Raw genomic sequence first — 22,358 nt, forward strand, 5'->3', positions numbered from 1 at the left:
GCAACGCACAAGGTGTACCAAATCAGCCTCTATAGTTTTCGTTTACATATGAAATCAGAGGTAAAAACACTTTCTATTTCGAATTAACTGCGAGATGATTATGAATAGTTGTCGAGGTGTTCCGATTTATGCAAGCTACCAACCGCGGCCTTTATATTTAAACAGAACGCGATATTCTACATGAAAATGTATTGAATTTATTACTTAGAAACATTTACGGGATGTCGTTTGTGTTATATTTGTAAAAAGCTTTGAAACAACGACATGATTATGACCGTGAAAACAAAGGACCAGCTTAAACATTCTGCTTACAAACATATCGTTATAACAATTTCTAAAAATATTAAGTTGTATAACACGTTTTCTAAAAAAGGAAAGTTAATTCTGCGTAATAATAATCAAATATTGCGTTTATCTGTTTTTAAAAGAACACATTCGAAAATGAAGAGAATCATAAAATTTTGCTCCCAACAAGCTGCATTCGGAAGTGATTAACTTTTGTCACCCGTCTGACAAGGCTGTATACTATTGATAGCTAAGCTGAGAATGGACTGGTTCCACTCAAAGCAGGGCATATTCATTACAGCAGGTAAAGAATAAATACATGCTACATAGTAGCAAAAGTTATAAAAGCTGATTTTAGAACCTTATTTCCATAGAGTTAATTTTGTAAGTTTCTTTTCTAGGTTCAACTGATCGTCGGGAACATCCCGCGCTTCGTGCTTTTCGCACGCCGTGATATTTGCTTTTACAAGTTTATTCTCCGGTTGCAGGTCTTTAACTTGTTTAAAACACGCTGCTGCCTTTTTGAACTGGTGTAGTTTCATCCGAGTATATCCTAGCAACGCTATGGACTGAGGATCCTTTGTCTGTTTACAGAAGTCGCTGTACTGTTCTAAACATTTGATCAAATCGTTCTTTTTCTTCAGCTTCATATAACATTCGCATGTAAGATACAGGGCATATGCACAAGACAATATTTCAAGACCATCTGTTGCTTCTATTTCCCTTTGGATGTATTCGTCTGCAACGAGAGATTCCATGCAACCATAGAAATTGATACTTTCAGGTTTCTTTAATTCCTTTAGAACTACTTTTCTAAGCAACGGTAGGCTGTCTTCGTATTTCTTTGTTTTGCATAGAAAGCGGCCATAATCAACATATGTTCCTATCCCACAATCCTGTTTACCGATCGCATCTTTAAATGCAGCGTCAGCTTTCTTCAGCGTGTCTTGCCGCTGATCTTCAAACACCTTTGATGCAGAGTGATACATACAACCCAGATGATCATACAAATGAGATCCTTCTTTGTCGTTTGCAAATTTTTGTATAAGCAGACGACACATTCTAATCGGGCGCCAAATCTCAAATGGAGGCAATTTTTCACTTAGTGAGATATTCTTTTGACTCAGTAGCTGAGGCAGATACTGGAGGTGTTTCTGCGCTTCAGAGTCTCCTTGAAGTGGTTTGATGAAATACTCAATTGCCTCTTCAAAGCCCGAGACTCCATGAGCAATTAATGATTGCACGTAGATGTGGATTTCTTCATAAGACTCCTCGTATGTCTCAAAGCCAGCGTCCAGGTAAAAGCTGCTACATAATTCGTCTGTGACCGTGAGCAGCGCTCTTACGGCCTTTTCTATTTCCTGTTTTTTAGAAAACTCCTCTGCGTTTAATATGAACGGTTTAAAAAGTTCATTAACATTACAATAGAAAGGGAAAATGTTAACAAAGGCACACGAGTCAGTGAGTTTCAACAGAAATTGCGCAGTGTTGTTTCGCACAGTAGAAATATCAGAATCTAACTGCATTAATTGTTCTTTTTCTAAATGACTTATTGTGTTATTTTTAGGAACGAAGTAGTCCGGTAAATTAGCATTCCGAACTCCATCTAATAAAGTGTCTAAAAGTTTGTTTACACATACTGCCTTGTTTGTTCTCCACACTTGAGGATCAGTTGTTTCACAGGTAAAATAAAGTACCGATTTCAGTTGACGCAAAGAAATAGCCTTCTTTTCTATACATTCCATACATAACAGGCAGAACACTATAAAGCACTGACGCTGAACCGAAGATATTGCTTCTTTATCAAGAGTCCGTTCCGCTTCAAAAAACGTAAACTCCCATTCTACATCCGGGTCTTCGCTTTTCGGATGTGCCCCGGGTGTCACGTGACATCCAGACGACTGGATCTTGTTTTCGATTCTTTTCCCAGGCCATCCAAAATTTCGACCACGTGTTCCCCACTCTGATGCAACCTCCGGCCAAGATGGATGCTTCAGAGCAAGTGCATATTCAACGTTGTCTGGCAGTTTTTTCCGTCGTGTTTTCATGATGGGTGTAGCTGAAATTGTCCGTGGGGTAAGTGATTCGTTATCTTCTGCTATCTGTGACTCTTCGTGTATTTGATTTTGTTTCCTCAAATAAGTTCTCGAAGAAGTACCACGTGAAGTTACTTCAGATTGCAGCATTGTTTTTGTTCGTTCTCGCGAGATTGCAGGGGCGCTTTTTGTCGGTCTCGATTGATTTTTTGCGTGAAGACATAAGTATCCTGGACGCATCTGATCGTAATTAGTAAGTATATCAATATCTTTTGCATTTTCGTCGTCTGGACCAACTGTCTCTTTTCCAACCATCATACAAACCACAGCATCATCAAATGTTGTCTTCTTAAATACGTTACCTTTGTTATCTTTTCTGAATAAATAAAATCCACAAAACATTAACCATTAAGTATAGAATCTTAAAATTGTTACAACTATGCATTGAAATAATAGGAGGAAAACCAACCCCTACCAATTTACATTTTGTAGATATTTTCTAGTTTTTATAAAGCTGTTATGGATTGAAGAAAAATCAAATTAAACTGATAAAACTAGATATTCTAATAAATACAACATGATGAATGAAGATTAGAGATTACAGGTAATCCTTGTTGAACGCTCAACAGCACGTATTGTTATTTAAATCCCAAACACATATAAATTTTGTCATACAAAACATTCCTCATTTGCTGATGTGAAATGAATATAGAAATCGCGAATAAATGTATTAAAATCCGCTTAACAGATGTGATGAAAATTATAAGAGCTACCTAATTTCTATAAATTATACTGAATATGTAAAAACGGTCGGAATAACTGCTATTATCATATGATAATAAACAAAATGTTTTTCAAGTAACATTATACATACGTGAGCACTGTTGGAATCCGGTAACCGTCTGGGTACATGCCCGTGAACGTTGGATCATCAAATGGCTTTTGTCGTCTGACGTATCGTATGGGTACGAAAGTATGGAGAACGAATGATTCGTGTAAATACGGCACATTGCTAACTGGGTCAACGTCAGTGAGACTGACCTTGCTCGGGTCAAATGTCATCCCTTTGCTATCAAAGAAAAATAAATATATATGTAAAAAGAATTCTTCAAATCATCAGGGTGTAAAAATTGTGATAAGGATTCACAAGGAGTACTGAGCAACTAGATTTTATAATTCATAATGTAAATTGTTCAAAAGAATATCGCTACATAATAGTTAGGTCAGTCTGACCTTTATTGATCTACGTATTTATAAAAGATTACGATCAGAGCTGCATCAGTACTAAGGGTGTAGTACTGAAGTACCAGTACCAGTACTTGCCAAGTTATGCAGTACCATTACCAGTACCAGTACTAGATTTTAGCTCAGTACTGCAGTACCAGTACTTTTTTGGGGAAAGTAATTAAGTATCAGTACCAGTACTTGCAAAATCACTGCAGTACGTACTGCAGTACCAGTAACTTGTTGAATAGACACTGAAACACTGAACAAAAGACCTTCCTAAGTGATATTTGTATACACATTGTACGTGTTTATAATTCGTATGATACGATATACTTTATTTTAGCTGATTATTTTAAATCTATTGAAAACCGATCAATTGCAAATCAATTTGTTTACGCACTATACATATAGTGTAGGAAATTTAACGCGTTTTTTTTATATACAGTCACAACGTACAAATGGTTTAAACTTGTTTTCTCATGCGACATTGTATATAACTTAGTCTTAGATTGTGTTATTAAAAGAGAGAATATATTAGTGAGTAATGATTGAATTACTTACTAATTTCAGATGTTATTCCTAAATTATGACCCACTTTTTATGAGAGCAACCGCGCTTTTCCCTCCAGCGTTTTTAATGGATTGTTTAATGCTATACATGAGATGCATGCCGTTTAAGTCCAAACGGCGAGTATTTAATATTAAATCTTTTGATAGTAGTCGATCCGTGTAAGATACATGAAAAGCGATTTTATATTAAAGTTTTATCGTATTTCATGGCAGCGGCGATACTTTATTCAACTGTATTACTAACGAATATGAATAGTGGATCATGGTTTTGTACCAGATGAAATAGATGAATAATTTATTGATAAGCAGTAATTGATCGATATTCCATCAATCCATGAACTGACAACAGTCGCATGTATTTACTCGGTTGCTACGGAGGGACACGGGTAGCGTCCTTTAGATACGTCACGATTACAGGGTATATCAAATCATCGATAAAGTAACGGATATTCTTAAAACTGTATTAAAATTGATAATACGGATTTGTTTTATTTGTGTACATTGCAAACTTTTGAAAGATAAAAATAAATTTAATACTGCCTTACCTGTTTCTGTCGAATCTAGAATTAGCTACCTCCATTTTGAATTCTGTTTTTTGTTTACGTTACTCCAAGATTAAACAGTATCGACTCAAAATATGTAACGAAAGTTAAAACCCACTTTATACATACACGCGCATACATTTCATTTTTTTATGGTTCAGTTTAAGAAACCAATATTCATAAGAAATGATATTTTTTGTAAATGTGTATTTTTATCACAGTCGTGAAGTCGTGCACTGTATTGTACATGTATATTATTATATCGTGAACAAGTGTTAAAGATTTAACAGTGGCGGTCGTATTGGGCGATCATTTCATGAACTAAACGATTTTCAAAAATCGATTAAAACATGAATGTGAAATCGGATATAGCTTAAACTTTAACGCGTATTGATCCATGTGCACGGCTTTATTATAAAATATTTTTAAAGGTACCTTTCCTACATTTTATATTTCCTTTTATTTAAAGTACATATATTAAAGGGACTCCACTGAGGTTTAAAAGCCTAAAAACATAACATTTGGATTTCTAACATAAATGAGCTGGGGCACGTTAAACAGAAATATATGCAAAGATAGTTAGGAAATATACTTTGAAATAAATTAAAAATCGTATTTTTATGCTTTTCTTAGCCCGATTTGTGTGAAAGCGTTTAAACGCTTTTCATTTTGGGTTCTTTTTTACAATAAGAACAATTATTCTGGAAAAATGAAGTGCTCGAATGATCTGAAATTTTGCACAAAGATTAGTGGTCTACATCTACACCAAATAGTACATTTATCTAGAAAAAATATTTTCAGTCCCATTATATCAAAAAACCTCAGTGGAGTCCCTTTAATCTTTGTATTATTGATAGTTATTTTTATTGGGATTAAAATAAAGATATACTTCCTTTCGCAGTATAGTTATTTAATTAGCATATGATTTTTAATGTGTAACATTAGGCAATCATTTACTATCAATGATTCTTGCATAGCAACTGCGCATGGTTCTTCTATATAAACTCTGCACTCAGGAAATTAACGTGACTCAGGGTGCCATATAAAAATAGCCTACTGAAATGAGGGCCAGGTTTAAGGTTAGCTCAATAGGTAGAGCGTGGGACTGTGAATTGGGCGACTTCGATTCCCTTACGGTCAATTTCGTTGTGCTTGATCATGAAATCCTTTCTACGGTCATTCGCACTGTACCTCTGCTGTGGCATGTACAGAAGTTTCAGTTCCTTGCGAAAGCGAAGGCAACTAGTTCTGGTACACTGTTTGACAGCTTGTCCAGGAACGGTGTGGTGGCTGAACTGTGCTCTGGTAAATTCAATGTTGCTAACTACCGTAATTCGGAGTGAAAACAATTAATACCACCACCACAACGGCCCGGAAGTTTCCGTATTAAATGATGTCGTGCTAGCCATGAAAAGTATGATGATGATAAATACTGCAGAACCAGTAATTCAGTAATTCTTTACATGTTACCAGGGTCTTTCAAATAGAATGGTCTGGAGACATACCAATTTTTCGAAAAATGCTGTCTCGGTTGAGTTACGTGATTGGGTTATCTACCAACCGTGATCTGGCATAGCACATCACCATTCAAAAATCAAATTATAAGACAATGTTTTATTAAATCAATCAAAAATTACTAAAACTAACTCTGACTACATTATTTTATCAGTTTTTACTTTAAAAGTAACAATTAATGAAATTAGAAATTTTTAGATTACGGTGTCAAGGAAAAAAATCTACTGCTCATATTTGAAAATAGGTCCGAGTTTTATGAGCTTTTTTTAATTTATGCATTGTTCAATGACAAAATAGAAATTGATTTTACAGAGAAAAGATGTTATTAAATCGTATTATGTAAAAATATTATAATATTTCACGATGTTATTTGCAAATATTTGATGTTTAATTTGGTGCATTTTCAAAATGGCGCCGATTATCGGCAAATATTCTGAACAAACAATCTATGTTTTTTTTAACAAAAATGGCTTTAAAAAACATCATTTCCTGAAATATTTTCTCCTTTTTTCAAAAGTTTAAAGATTTTTAAATAACATCATGTTGTTAATTTTTTCATTTTTGCTCTTGTATTTAATATTCGCCCTTTTCTTGAACACTTAATAATTTGCTTATAGCAAACTATACCGTTTTATACCGAGACATGTTTAATTGTAGCGAGAAGGGTTTACATAGCGTGTTTCCAGACAATTCTATTTGAAAGACCCTGATGTTACATACGAGTATATGTATTTTTGCGTTTCTTAAAATCTTAAAACATTTTCTTGAGTTTGTTTTTCTTGAATATTTTTCGGCTCATCTGGAGGCACGCAGCTTAAATGCACGAAAACTTGAGCATTAACCATCAGCTATGGTACAAGCCGGTTATAAATAACGAAAACATGACAGTCTGATGGTGTACGTATACCCATCATATTGGGTGTTAAATCACGGCTTTATAAGATTCCTGTCATTTTTACATCTATTATTCCCAAAATAATGTTAAATATGATGGCATTTTCCCGACACCAGATACATGTAATTATCGCAATTATTCTGTTTTTTATTGTGTTTAATGCAACAAGCATTTTTTTGTATTAGTATGAAATCAACCATAAATAAGTGTTTGCATTTTCTGGGGTATTTCATATCTCGTACACAAACTTTTTACAGTTTCATGATTTTTTAGTTTTGTTGAAATGATATATAGAAACTATCATGTAATTTATCCAGTGCCTAAAAATTAAAAAAAATGATAACTAGTTACTAAGCCCTTTTATCTCATTATTAACGCGATGTTTATTCATCACCTGTTACAAAGGCAATCTGATTAAGATATCTGATACATTAATAAATTCTAAATTCCAATTAACTTGACATTCTTTTCTGTGTCATTTCTTATATTACGTCATACATGATATCACTGGACTTTCCTTCCCACGAAAAGGTAGCCTTATCACTGGATTGTTTGCTTCGGCCAATAAATAACAAACTATATTACATGTATATTTTATTTTATTTTAAAATACCGATTTTAAGAATATAAATAGGAGAGTTAATAACACAATAGTTTCAACATAGTTAACAGTATATTTAAGATGATGCAAACATTGTGTAGAGCAGTCAAATTGACATGTTGTCAGATACATAAAAACTACAAAATACAAATATATACAAAAATGTGGTAACACATTACGAAATTCACAGACACCCAGTGGCTTAAAATCTATTGGATTATAATTACATGTATAATGAATTTTTATAGCAAATTAATGAGTTTATTTTCATGTTGGAATAAAAAAAACACTTCTTGTTCATTGTATAGAGTCTATAGTAATTATATATACAAAGTATTCAAGTGGTTTGTTATTTTTAACTCATTTTATCAGGACCACTTGCGTTTCTGTTAAATACCACGTGACTGTGACCGTTCAAATAGTTAAAAGCACATACACATTGTTTCATGAATTGCAATTCTTAATTGCATTGTTTCACAATAATCAATAAATGTAAAACTCTGGATATATTAAACTTTTCTACTTGATTGCTGCAAAAGAATTTCAAATTTTCTGTGAAAGAACATGCGTCTTTCGCTGTTCACAAAATAAGGAAAACAATCTATGCTAAGATATAAAAATGCTCCAATAGAACATTATTCATTTTTTAAGCGTATTTTTTAAATGTGTTGCTTTCTTTTGATTGAGATATTACTGATAAACAATTTTCCCCCGTTCTTCCAAATGAGAATAACTGGTTTGAACATTTTGCACATAGAGGGGAAAAAGTTCTTTTGTCCAGGTACAATAACTCCGACTTGTATTTATAATTCACAACCAAAAATTTCCGCATGGTGATGTAGGCCAATGGGCATCCTATCTCCTTTTTTTTAATTGTTTTTTCAGATTCTGCGTGTAAAATTCATAAGGGTTTGTTCTTCAGTCAGATACGTACATACTGTTATTATCGTCACTCAGAGATATGTATAGTGGTTCAGCCAATAATGTGCTTGTATCACTGACTTGATGAAGAATATGACCTTCCATGTCTAATACCTGAACAGCAGCAGGGTTAATAAAAGTTACTGCCATTATACCGTTGTGATGATCTATTCCACAGCATCCTATCCTGACTTGCAGACTGTGACTTATAGACAATCCATTTTGTGTATAAATAAACATGATTTTTCCCTCATTAGGTAAAGTTGTTGCAGCAGACGAGGAATTTATTGTAGTGACGTCAGCTGGAGGACTTGGTCTTTTCAAGATTGACGTGACTTTTCCCTCTTATTATACTTTTTAATACTTTTAATGAATCATTACGATAGTCTGCTAATAGAATTTCAGCTTCAGATATAATTGCCATTCCCGTAATCCAACAGTCTTTTTCTGCTTTTGTCTGTACGCCGATTTTCTTTACAAAATGTGTCTTTATGTCAATGATACTTTTTCTGCATCGTCCCGAGAATTTCTTCACCTGTCTATCTAGGTTTCCAAGGCATATGTTTTGCATTTTCAAATCCTTCAATTCTTTAGAAGGAGTAAATTTTAAAGTGGTAATTTGACTTTTAGATGAAATTTCCTCATTTATTGCATGACATCTTTGCAGTTTTTTTAGTATTTGTTTTGATGAAACAAATAAGTTATTGATATTGTCTTTACACTGTTCTTGTTTATTTTGAAACTGTTCGATTTCATCGTTTAAAGCCTCGCATCGACCTTGCAGTGTTTGCTGTTTAGCGATATCGCTTGCACTAATCTTTTCAACTTCTTGTATAAGGTCTTTTTCTACCCTGTCAAGATAATTGTCCATCTCTTTACGAAACGTCTTGATTTCCTTCAATATAGTTATCTTTATCTCATCCGCTGTTATCAGACTGCATTTTATTTCTTGTTTACAAGAATCCAGGTTTTTCTGAAGGTGTTCAATTCTATACTTGATTAGAACAAGTTCATTACTGTCGTCATAGTTACAGGACACGTCTGAAACTAGTTGAACCTTGCAGGAAGTATGTTCAAGTACCATACAATCTCCACATCCAACACTATCATGATCCTGACAATAAAACTTTACTATTTCGTTCTTATGAACATCACATAGTTCAGTGCATGGAGCACTTTGACTGGACAGTACTGTCGGCATTTCATCTTTAGATTTGATCACGTGATTCTTTGTCCCCGCCAACTTCCGGTGTGACTTGATACAAGATGAACATATAAACTCATTACAGTTTTCACAATAACCCTCTGCTTGTACAGTATCACCGTCACCTTTGCATGGCTGACATGATATCTGGTGATCCTCTACGTCCCGAAACTTCCATTTTCTCCAAACAACAAATTAATATGCGACGTACTCAACAAAGTTATCAGTGCAATACCCCATTTATATTATCATGTTTCTGTTATCAAGTTCAAAGTTAAAACAAAGATTTCATTTTGATATTGTATCATGTGAATAACAAAATATCGGTCTGTTTTATGAACTCTTATATCCACCGTTTTAAAGCCTTCACCGGAAATAACGCATTAAAACATTGAAAACGAAAATCAAAAATAGTTACGTCTAGTTCACCCAAGAATATACGAGTATAACTTATTTCTCAATCATAACTTTATTGATCTTCCAGATTGAGAAATTTTATGAATCGTTCAATTTTCGATAAGATATAGCGTTTTAGCAGAAATTTTCGAACGATGTTAATATTTTCCACTAAATAACTTTCAAAACGCATTTATTTTACTAAAATTTATTACTTAATGTAAAAATAGACTTCCTTGCACTTGCATTTGAGTGGTTTCCATCAACTCGAGCTTTTTTCCTTCAAAGTTTGCAAAAAACGGCATTACCTTATGTACAGAGTCTAGAACTGTTGTGTTCGGTGTGTTGGTTGAAAACTGTTTGCCAGTGTACGGGATGTAGTACGTAAATTAACGTACCAGAGCATAGACTTACCCTGTTCCAGGAATAACGATCGATGTCGGGAGCAGGAATCGTAAAGTGGAAGATTCCATGTTTTAGTCTTGAATGAGATCTTTTCCAAATTAAAAGAAAAAATATGTGACTGCTGCTAGACAATATACACATTCTTCTTAAACTTGTACATTAAACTAGGCCTACTACACCCAGTCGTCTTAAATTTAACAAAAAGTATTGAATTTGCAGAAAAAAAGCAAATACTGCTTAAAAACAGAGCTTTACAAAATTGTTTTGTTTTGAAAAAATGGTTAAAAGTTATGATGGGGAAATAAGTTGAAACTTTACCTTGGGTGAACTTGACGTGAACCTTTTTTACTTTCGTTTTTGATGCTTGATGGGCTTTTTTCCGGTGAACGATGTACAACAGTAATATCTAGTAATCATTTTCCGTAAGTTCAAAACGTGATGCAAATCTGACGTCTATCTAAACTACGGAATATCATTAGGGCCATCGTGGTTATATTTTTAATCAAGAAGGCAACAATGCGATAGTGTGATGGCGACAGTGCGAAAACGCGATAACGTCATTACGATAATGCGACAGTGCGAAAGTGTGATGGTGACAATGCGATAAAGCTATGGCGACAATACGATAATGCAACGGCGACGGTGCGATAATGCGATGGTGACAATACGATAGTGCCAATCTCAAAGTGCGATAGTACTATCGTATTGTCGCCATCGTACGATCACTTTGTAGTCATGGCACTGTCGTATTGTCGTCATTGCACTATAGCACTGTTGTATTGTCGCCCTCAGGATTATATATTGTTTTACATGATAGAATATGGGGAAATAATTTTACTTTTGTCAATAGATTTCTTTCTTTTTTTTGTTTCTTCTTTAATACTGAAAATATTTTGCATCTTTAAAATGTCAACATACCATCATTTTCATTTGAAATCTTTCGACGTTTTATTTAAAGTTTCACACAATTTATTACAATTTCAGTGTATGTTATTGTAAACTCTATATATATTTCCCCTGTCATTTGATATAAAATGTCACTTTTATTAATTTATAATTTTTAGACGTTTCAATATAAAAAAGAAAAGAAAAGCAAATCAAAAAGGAAGAAATCTATTGACAAAAAGTAAAAAAATATATCATGTAAAACACTATATAATCCAGTGGGCAACAATGCGACAGTGCGATGACGACAATACGACAATGCGATAACGACAATGCGATAGTGCGATGACGACAGTGCGATAGCGCAATGACAACAGTTTAACAATGCGACAGTGTTATTGTCGCCATCACATTATCGCATTGTTGCCATCGCATTGTCGCCATCAAACTATCGCATTGTCGTCATCGCATTATCGCACTGTCATATTGTCGCCCTCAGGATTATAAAGTATAACCACGATGGCACAGACTGTATTTCGTTCTAAACAATCATGAATCACGTGTACTTAATTAAATATAACACCCGCTTCGAAGAGATAGGGATTTTTACTCTTTACTTTTTAAATAGTTGTCAATCTTTTTACGTACGAACTGTAATTTCTCTCGCAAAGTTGCATAATCGATTCCTAGATACAGACACATATTGTTAATTCGTACGCTTCATGTACGATATAGACAGGACTGATTTTAAGAAAATATGAATGCTAGAGGCATTTTATAGTACAAATAATATCTTGAGAGTTTTAACCTAATATGGGTATGCTGAAGACGATGAGAGCGGATACCAAGATAATAAAATTGACTTTGACCTTCAAAAGGTCAATTCAATATGGCCGCTTAAAAATACAAAAATAGGTCATTAAAACTATGATACAATATGATGCAATTAATTATTCTTGTCAAAATCAAATGATTATTCAATATGATCAGATTTTAATGAGATTGGCCACCAAATATAACGATAATAAGCCTAATGGCTCAATAAACAGTTATATCCAGTATTATTTTACTGGCTCGTTAAGGTATACGACTAAGATTGAAAAAAAATCACTTTTTATGTTTTGTTTACTTGACCTATATTTTTTAAACAATAAACTTAGTTTCAAATCCTTCTTTATAAATATTACCAAAGAATGAATATTTCATAATAACAAATTAATATTTCGTAACTACGAAATAATATTTCGTAATAACGAATTAATACTTCGTAATTACGAAATAATATTTCGTAATAACAAATCAATATTTCGTAATTAAGATTTTATATTTCGTTAAAACGAAATATATTTCTATTTGGGAATTATTATCTCGTAAAAACGATTTCATTTCCGGGAGAAAGTGTGGAAAATGTCACTTCAGGTGTTCCGTAATTTTCAACATTATTTGTAGCTATGATTTTTTTTAAGATGTTCATTTTGTTTTCATTTTATATTGCACTTATTAAAGTATTTATGGTTTAAAATTAATATTTAATTAAATTATTTTGAAATGTCAAAAAATGTCATTTCAATGCCATTAACACAACACAAACCGAGACAAAAGTGTTTTAAAATATATACTGCAACCCCAACCCCCCACCCCCACCCCCCAAAAAACACAGTAGGTCTTAAAAAAGGGAAACAGTATGAATCGAACCATAGACCTCTCACACATCAGTCAATCGCTTAACCGGCTATGCTACTGTGGAAGTAACGATAACGTTTACATTTTTAGCAGATATGACTTTCACTAACATTAGTTTTATAGTTTACTATACTCGTGAACTTTAAGAACAGTATTATCACTCGTGGCTACGCCACTCGTGGGAGCCCACTCGATGAAATAAAATTTCATCTTTCACACAAACAAACAAATATCCTCTATTAATTCTCGTAAACTTTACTAACGAAATCGAAGTGGAATGAGTGCTGTAATGTATTCATAATTGACAGGTCAATAAAATAAGACTATACAAAATAAGCAATTAGGCTGTGTATACAAACAAATAAAATATTATTGTTCCAACATGCAAAAGCGGGATTAAGTATGCGCAAAATCACCACAAAATCTTTTTAAAGGCGACATGTGACACATTATAAAAGTTATATATAAAATACAAGATACCACCTTTGTTAAGCCTTTTCTCTAGAAACTATTAACTAAAGACATAATAATAACATAATTGCACGTATTTTAAAAAAAGAGGCAGTACAAAATTTTAAGAATATAAGCTTCTAATATGTTTATCCTACTTAAAACATTATCAGGATCAAAAACTCCTGTTGTAGACATTATGGATGAATGTTGTTTACTACCTCAGGTTTATATATAAAAATGTGTTAATTGAGTGTTGAGCAAACTAGGTAAAAAATATCCAACTTGCAAATTTTTACAAATCCTACTTTTTAAATGGTTACAACAACATTTCTGTCCCATTCTTTTATAAAATGTGTCACTTGCTGAAATATTGAAATTAATAAAGAGCCGTTTTTCAGCACATTGTGAACATTACACATGTATGCTGCATGTAATTTTTTTGTGTGTGGTTTTGTTTGTATTTGTTGTTTTCTGCTGAAAATAATATCTGCATAATTCATTTTTTTAGATTCAATTATAACTGCATTAAGGTATACGATGGATAAAAATTCATCTTAAACTTAGAAGTGTATACTTCATCACATTCTTAACAAAAAATACAGAAAACACCAAATGTTTACCATCTTGTTTAAAAATAAGTGACTATTTAATTTGAAATTTAAAGTTAAAGTTAAAAACAACAACAACAACAATAACAGCACCATATTTTCATCGAGTCATAAAATGTCTGAAACCGGGAGATTGCTACGTGTGCTTGCTTTACCATGGCAGCTCTCGAAAATTTTGGAATTCAGTCACGGTTTTGAGAAAATTCTACAAGAAGATTATCACATCATTTGATATACATTAGAATTCCGGGTACCCTCCAATAAATCCAGGATATCTGAAAATAGCAGCAAAGTTATCTATAAAAATATTACTTGTAATAAATCGAGTAATATTTTCTTAGACCATATATAAAAGTCACGTGGGTTGGCTACATAGTAGAGGTGTTAAAATATAATTGTAATACACCCTTTGTTAGCCATTGAAATAGTATTTAATGTATAAAGGTCAGGACTTTCAAAAATGGTTATTATTCAGAGCGGGCGCTCTGGTGCACTGGTAACACTGTCTGCCTACAAATCAAGGGGTCGTGAGTTCAATCCCCCGCTACTCCACTGAACGAATAAATGACTACAAGACTGACAAAACCAGGACATCGACACAGAATGACGGCAACCATAGTATACAAGAGAAGACCTTAACAGAACAGGAAACAAGTACCGAAAGTACAAGACCGAAGACGACGACCGATAACAGAAGGAACAACGAAGACAAGAACTGACAACAAGCGAACAGAGACGGGGACCGATAACTGAAGAAAAGAGACAGGGACCGATAACACAAGAACAGAGACGAGGACCGAAAACAGAAGAACAGAGACAGGGACCAATAACAGCAGGACTGACAACAAGCGAAAAGAGACGAGGACCGATAACAGAAGAACAGAAACAGGGACCGATAACAGCAGAACTGACAACAAGCGAACAGATACGAGGACCGATAATAGAAGAACTGACAACAAGACAACGGAGACGAGGATTGATAACAGAAAAATAGAGACGAAGACCAATAACAGAATGACATAGACGAGGACTGATTCCAGAGACCGATTACAGGAGAATTGACAACAAGAAAACGGACACTAGGACTGATTACAGAAGAAAAGAGTCGGGAACCGATGACAGATGAACGGAGAAGAACGAGAACCGATAACAGAAGAACAAAGACGACGACCGAAAACAGAGACGTGAACCGATAACAGAACATCTGACAACAAAAGAACGCCATTTTTAAGATGATTTACTGCCAAGTTAAGAAATTTCTTAACTTTAAGATAGGGTAGTAGCTGACTTATATTTAAGACAAAAATTGTCCATCTTAAGACAAAACTTAAGATAAAAAACAGTTGTGAATACCACTTAAGTAAATTGCGGATTCTTATCTTAAATCTAAGATAATTTCTCAAAATATAAGAAAAATCTTATAATTATTTAAGTCAAAAAATTAACTTAAGATCAGTTGTGAATACGGCCCCAGGACCTATTACAGAAGAACGAAGATCACGACCAGTCAGACCTTAGAGTGCCAGATAAAATACATGAAAGCACTATATCTAGCAGATAGGGCAGGGAAGAGTGTATGTTTAAATGCCTTAAAATTTTCAGTACTATATTTAATATTACTTCTATATTACTATTATATTGACCTATAGAAAAATGTCCACCATCTTGGATTATTCGGCCATATTGGATTGTTTTGTTTCTTAAATTCTGTTTTGGTGTCTAATTTGTTTTTACCTAAACATGCTTTGAAACAACTTTCAGGCTTTTCCTTTCCTTAAAAGTTTTATTTGATATATCATCCATTTGATATATCATCCATTTCATGTTAAAGAAATTTGGCGCCCATTTTAGTGGTCATTTTAAATGGCCATTTCAATGATCAAGATCAAGTTTTTCAATTTGGTATCCACTTTTACCGGATTCATCATACCTTAAATAGGTAAAATACACCAAGATACCACTTGTACTAAAAAATGCCTCTAGCATCTTATAGGGAGCCAAATTCTCAAAGTCAGTCCTGTCTAATATCATTATTTCAAAAAATATTTTATGATTAATGTACATGTATTTTGTCTTTTTGACGGATATGTTAAACCATGTTTATATATGTAATATTCTCTTATACTGAATTTCATTATTGAGTCAATAATAACCTTAAATAAAAGTGTTCATAAAAGTTCTTAAACAAATATGATCACGGCAAAAACTGGATTTCGTGATAAGTATGTTAGTTATAAATATTTTTGTTTTGTTTTAATATTTGATATTTCAAATGTTATCTGTCAACGGCCGGATAAAGTTTTTGTCAATATTACAAAACATAACTATAATATGTAATTGAACCTGTATTTTTATCAAATGCCAAGGATATTGTTATCATTTTCCTTGTTCCCATTTGCTGACAACAGTTGTGCAGATAATTATTGGTCGAGTGAATTTTTATCGTTTCAAAACAGGCTTACATGATGACCGTTTTCATATTTAAATGTTCAATTCTGCTTAAGCCGGTGCTATTTGGCGTGAACGGTAACTCGCATTTTCCAGTACCGTTCTGAAAAAAAATGTTCTTTGTATTTGCTATGATTGCTCCTTGCACGGAAAGTTTCTATATTGTTTATTGTTTGATTTAGCAAAAACTAGAACCTGCTCTTTTATATTTTACATGTGCTTCAAATGTGTAACTTAGTGTTAAAACAATTGACAGAATTTATTTTTGGCGGATAAATTGTATTCATCATAATACATACATAGGACTTGGGGTACATCTTATCATAATGGTTGTTTTTAAAATGAAACATTCCAAATTTTTAGCTTAAAAAAGTTTTAGATAATGAGTAGTTTTTCCTGTATTAAGTAACATAGATTATTCCAAGGGAGGTAAATCGCTAAGGTCCAAACATTTTAAAAACTAGTTATTTCTCTTGAACCACATACAAGTAGGTATAATAAGGGTTACATTTAAACGGTCATCCAGCTCTAGAAGCATACTTTAAATATTAAGTTTTGATTAATGATTGCAATGTGTTTATGTTTAAATTATTCGATTTTCAAATTTTAAAAAACAATATAGTTAATGCAACAGTTAAAAAAGGGGAAGATCAAATGATTTCTTTTTTTTGTAATGGCCTCGTCTCTTTTTGTGGCACATGGTAGGAGATGTTTTTATAAAAAAGTTTAATATATCATAATGTGTCATGTTGTGTTAATTAGTTTTATTCAGATTCTTAAGAATCAAGTCAACAAATATGCTGTTATATTTGTAGTTAAATAACTTTACTTGAAAATCATGTGCATTGCAATATAACTTTTTTATGAAATGGCGGGCTCAGTTCAAAAGCTTATCACTTATTTTCGGTTTATTGATAATACTAAATGCCGGACTCCGAATATCGTTGTGGTCTGCATTGATGTCTATTTTAAAGTACCTGTTTTTGGTGTTCTGTTATAGGGTTAAAAAGAAACTTACTCATTACCTGAACTTTCTTTTGCCTCCTGTTGCTTTTTGCAATAGGTACAATTATAGTGCTTTAGTATTTGTATGGAATTTAAATACTATTTTGTTTACATTTGTCTACTTTTATGATAGTATTACATAATTTTACATTTAGAGCTACTTTCGTTAGGGGAAACACATCTCACATGCTGTTACACCATTATTTGAATGTTATGAAACTTCTGTTTGCCCTTTCTAGAGAAGAAAACAAGTAATCGTTTCTGATGCATAATGTGCATTTAACTCAATGGTTGTAGATTTGTAAATTTATGTCCTAATTGTATAATGAAATAAAAACACTAACAGTAATAAAAAAACATCATACATCTTTGGTAATCATTATTTTCATTGCTTGCAGAAAATTTTTTCCTGATTTTATTGTAATGTTTTTAAACAGTAATCAAAAGAAAACGATTTGATTCATTCTGTATTGCCCTAAAACATAATTATAAACATATATTCTTAATAATTATGAACATTACAAAATAAATCTTATTAAATCAGAACTGAGCATTCGCCGAACTTGATTAGTTGAATATTGATATGAAATTTTATTGTTTTTTTTTCAAATTGCGTTAATGCACCAAAACAAAATTGAATTGCAAAGATATTTATTGTTTTTCAATCTATAAGATTTATATAAGACTGTAAGAAGATTAAAACTTATTTGTCGTAAAGTATGGTATATAATACAACTTATAATTCTCGAATTCTGACTGGATTAAGCACTATATATACTATTCCAAACGGCGAAGAACCAACTCACGCACATAATATAACAATGCGTCGGTTAACAACGTGTGTGCATATTTTTGTTGCGTTTTGTTCTTAATGGAATACTACTCGATTTTTTCGATTTGGTCAAGACCTACATTAATTAAAATATTAGCAGTCCAGTCATGTCATTCCCTGTAAGGTATCATTCATTTTTGATACTTTATAAAGTACGCTGAAACATGTGTCTTAGACTGACACACATGTATAATTGTTAAATATGATTTTGTTTGGAATATGAAAATGATTCCAATATGGTTTAGTAGATATTAGACATGTCCATGGTACTCAAGATGTGGTTTGTTTCATCGTTTTGGTTTGTAGAACAAACGAGGCATAAAAAGGGCGATTTTAGAGATTTGCAAGACAAAAAAGTTGTTTCGAATTGCATAGGGTAGCATATTAGGAATGCGTTTTGCAAATGCACTACTGTAACAAGTTGATGCACATAACATAAAAATGTCAAGAGAGACGCGTATTTATCGAATGATAAAATAATCAAGACGTTAAATTCACAAAGTTTATTATCAGCTTCATAATAAAATTACATTAACTTTACGTTTAATGACGCATTAATTCTTCTTTGGTTTCTCTTCATGTTTATGGACACCTTAAAAGGCGCCATATCAATCAGTTGTTAGAGTTTTATAAAGTGCAAACCTCATTTGTTGCTGTGGATTTTACATGACCTAGTGCTAACAAGGCATGCATTTTTCGGCAGATATAAAACATATCTATCAACTGACACTATTGTCTATGGAACTTGTATCTTATAGTAGCATAAATGGAAATGGCAAATGGTATTGAACACATTTTTCTTAATCAAACATTACACTAAGAATAAAACTTTTGACCCTCGCCGCTGTGGTTTTGTATCCGATGAGTGACTTTAAATTCTTTCTTGTAAGAAAGTTATCCAGCAAACTCATATCCAGTAAATGTTCTACTCAGATCCCGCTCGTCTCTAAAATAATGCACGAATAGTCACTTGAGGTCTTCCTACAATTCTTTTAGAATTAGAAAGTCACCGTATGACCTTTACAGTGCCGTTATGACAAATAAACAGAAAAAATGCAATTATAGCTGATATGTTTATATAATTGTTAACTTTGAATTTACTTTCAGTTCATCACCATTTTTGTATTAAGTTACTTATGATGTAAGGAGTATTACTCGTGTTAGGTATATTACTAAATCTAAAGAGTGTTAAGTGTCCTTCGCTAAATTAAATGATTTTAGTTGCACTTTTATCAAAATTTTAAAAATAAAACCGTTTTCTTACTCTTTCTTTCATGAAATTATAAAATTCTAACAGTTTTTCACTCAATGGATAATTGTAGTAGTAGGCGATAGAAACTATGAAAGACTATTGCCAGTACATGTCCTTACCATTGTAACTTTAGGTTATTTGATGACGCCATGGGAGTTATACGTGACATGATATAGCTATTTTACATGATTTGAGGACGATTATAGTTTCTACAATTTAATATATCATATTCTCATGACACTTAAAATGACAATCTCTTATAAATTGTATGAGAAATAAGAAGTTATTCTATCTTTGACATCAACAATTGTCAGGCCTCTAGCCTTATTATAGAGTCAAGTAGCTCAGTGACATTGAATCACTATATAAAGAAATATAAAATGTTTATATTACATTCACAACAAATCAAGAGTATTAAGTCCCACTTTATTGGGATGATAATAACATCATCTAAAATGCAAAAGTGATAAAATTGAATATAACACTACGACTCGTAATTTTAGCCACTTAAAATGAGAGACGGTTTTTCGAAAATTAACATATTTTTATTAGGCGCCAGTGTTCAAACTTGACTGAAACATCCGAAAGCAACCCACATTATGTGCAGTTACCATCGCAATGAAAAAATATGGAAGCGATTTAAAATAAAATGAATTTCGTCGTCAGTTATCAAAATTGTCAATGGTTTCAATTGGAAATTATCTTTTGTCCAATTTGTTTTTGTTTTTTCATTTCTTTATTTATTTTTTTTTAGCTTTTAGTTAGAGGGACTCTACTGAGGTTCAAAGGCCTAAAATACAAAATTTGAAAATTTTATAAGTAAGATCAACTGGGGCGCTTTTTACGGAAGAAACCAGTGTGCAAACAATTCGAAAGAAATATATTTAGAATTAAATTGAAAAGCATAGTGTGTATGCCGCTTTTTTAGATACTGCAGGTGCTTTTGACAATGTGAGACACAGTGCCATTATCATGAAAATGCATAATTTAGGAATCAAAGGTAAATTTCTGCGACACATAATTAACAGTTATTAAGATATAATTGACTGCGTCACCGTTAATGGCGTTACGTCAGATATATTCACAGTTTTGCAGGGCATTCGACAGGGCGGGATAATGTCTACTTGGAGCTACCTACTTTTTATTGATGTGCTTTTACATTATCTTGAAAGTTGCAAACATGGAACTATAACCGGTAATATTGCATGTGGCAATCCAACACTTGTCGATGATTTAACACTGTTAAGTCCGTCGTTAACATCACTAGAGAATCAGCTTGCTAATATTAACACATACGCAAATACATGGGGATATGAATTTAACTATAGCAAATGTTGTGTATTGGTATTTGGCGGAAAAAAAAATTCTGACAATATATTTCAAGCAAACTTTGGTCATTCTGAAATATCATCGTGTGATACCGTTGTACATATTTGAATTTAACTTAATACGACATTAAGTGTAACATATGCAATCAATCAACGTATACATAAAGGACAATCGTCACTCTTTTCAATATTATCCCTAGAAAACAATGTTGGTGATATAAATCCACTGACCCTATCATCATTAGTAAAAAAGGTATCATTTTCAACCTTTCTCTATGGGGCTGAACTATGGCATAACCTTTCAAATACTGACATTTGTAAAGATCCAAACGATTTGAACGATTGCAGCGAATAACAAATACAACATCTCCCACAGTCAACTAGAACGGACATGCTCTGAGCACACTGGATGGTTTACTATTGAAGCAGACTAGACCGGAGAAAGCTAACTTTCTACAAAAACTGTGTACTATACCAACACACTATCCGTCAAGAAAAACTATTTAATTACAGACTTAACTATTTTTTATGAAAGGTTAATGTAATCAACGCGGCTTTGTTCCAGAAAAATGCAGACTATTGTACAAATACGGATTATCCATTTCATTTCTGACTACATGAAACATGGACATTTTCCATGCAAATACTCGTGGAAATATACTATTAAGAAGCAATTTACATATACAACAAAACAACATGTGGCAACAAAGAATTACACAGTTGATAGAGATTTTGACAGATTTTTAAAAAGCAGTTCATCAATCAGTAACGCCTTTACATTTATGGCTGTTTTCAAAATACAAACAGTGAGATTAAACATGCTATAAGTGCAACAAAAATACTTCTATATCGACAGTTTTATACAAGTCATTCCTGTACAAAATGTCTACAAGAAACTAGTATTATAAAAAGACATATCTTAGCTGAATGTGATACATATATACGTGAACGGACACGCTTTACACATTCAATTGATCAGAAATTTAGCTCTGAGATTTGCAGCTTTTTTCTTAGAATTAACTCGGAAGCATTCTTGCGAGGACTTTTTGATTCCAATTTATTGGCTGTCTTTGGTATTAATCCAGAACTCCAAAAAGGCTTTACCAACCTATGTTGTAAATACGTTCACGACCTAACGATGGAATATAAAAAGTAATCTCTAGAACATTCTAATCACATTCTCCATGAGAGGTGTTTGTCTTAGAATTCTAAGGTTAAATGCAATATAATAAATCCATACTAAATGTTCCTATACATGACACTTATAT

General features: G+C 32.7%; 1 protein-coding gene across 4 annotated transcripts in view; it reads right to left on the bottom strand.

Moving 5' to 3' along the window:
* Positions 1-22,358, bottom strand: part of LOC132749917 (uncharacterized) — a 42,829-nt gene continuing 20,471 nt past the window's right edge. For 2 of the 4 annotated variants that reach the window (XM_060739847.1, XM_060739849.1), the window contains exons 2-3: positions 3,196-3,390; positions 1-2,697 (exon numbers count right to left, since the gene is read on the bottom strand). In XM_060739847.1, the coding sequence (XP_060595830.1) occupies positions 648-2,697; positions 3,196-3,390 (2,245 nt within the window). In that variant the 3' untranslated portion in view covers positions 1-647. Of the gene's footprint in view, positions 2,698-3,195; positions 3,391-4,109; positions 4,344-4,662; positions 4,970-22,358 lie in introns of those variants that run through there. The other 2 variants (XM_060739846.1, XM_060739848.1) reach the window with 2 other exon arrangements.

Source organism: Ruditapes philippinarum, unplaced genomic scaffold (genome assembly GCF_026571515.1).
Source record: "Ruditapes philippinarum isolate M1 unplaced genomic scaffold, ASM2657151v2 ctg4521_1_1_1_1, whole genome shotgun sequence".
Lineage (NCBI taxonomy): Eukaryota > Metazoa > Mollusca > Bivalvia > Venerida > Veneridae > Ruditapes > Ruditapes philippinarum.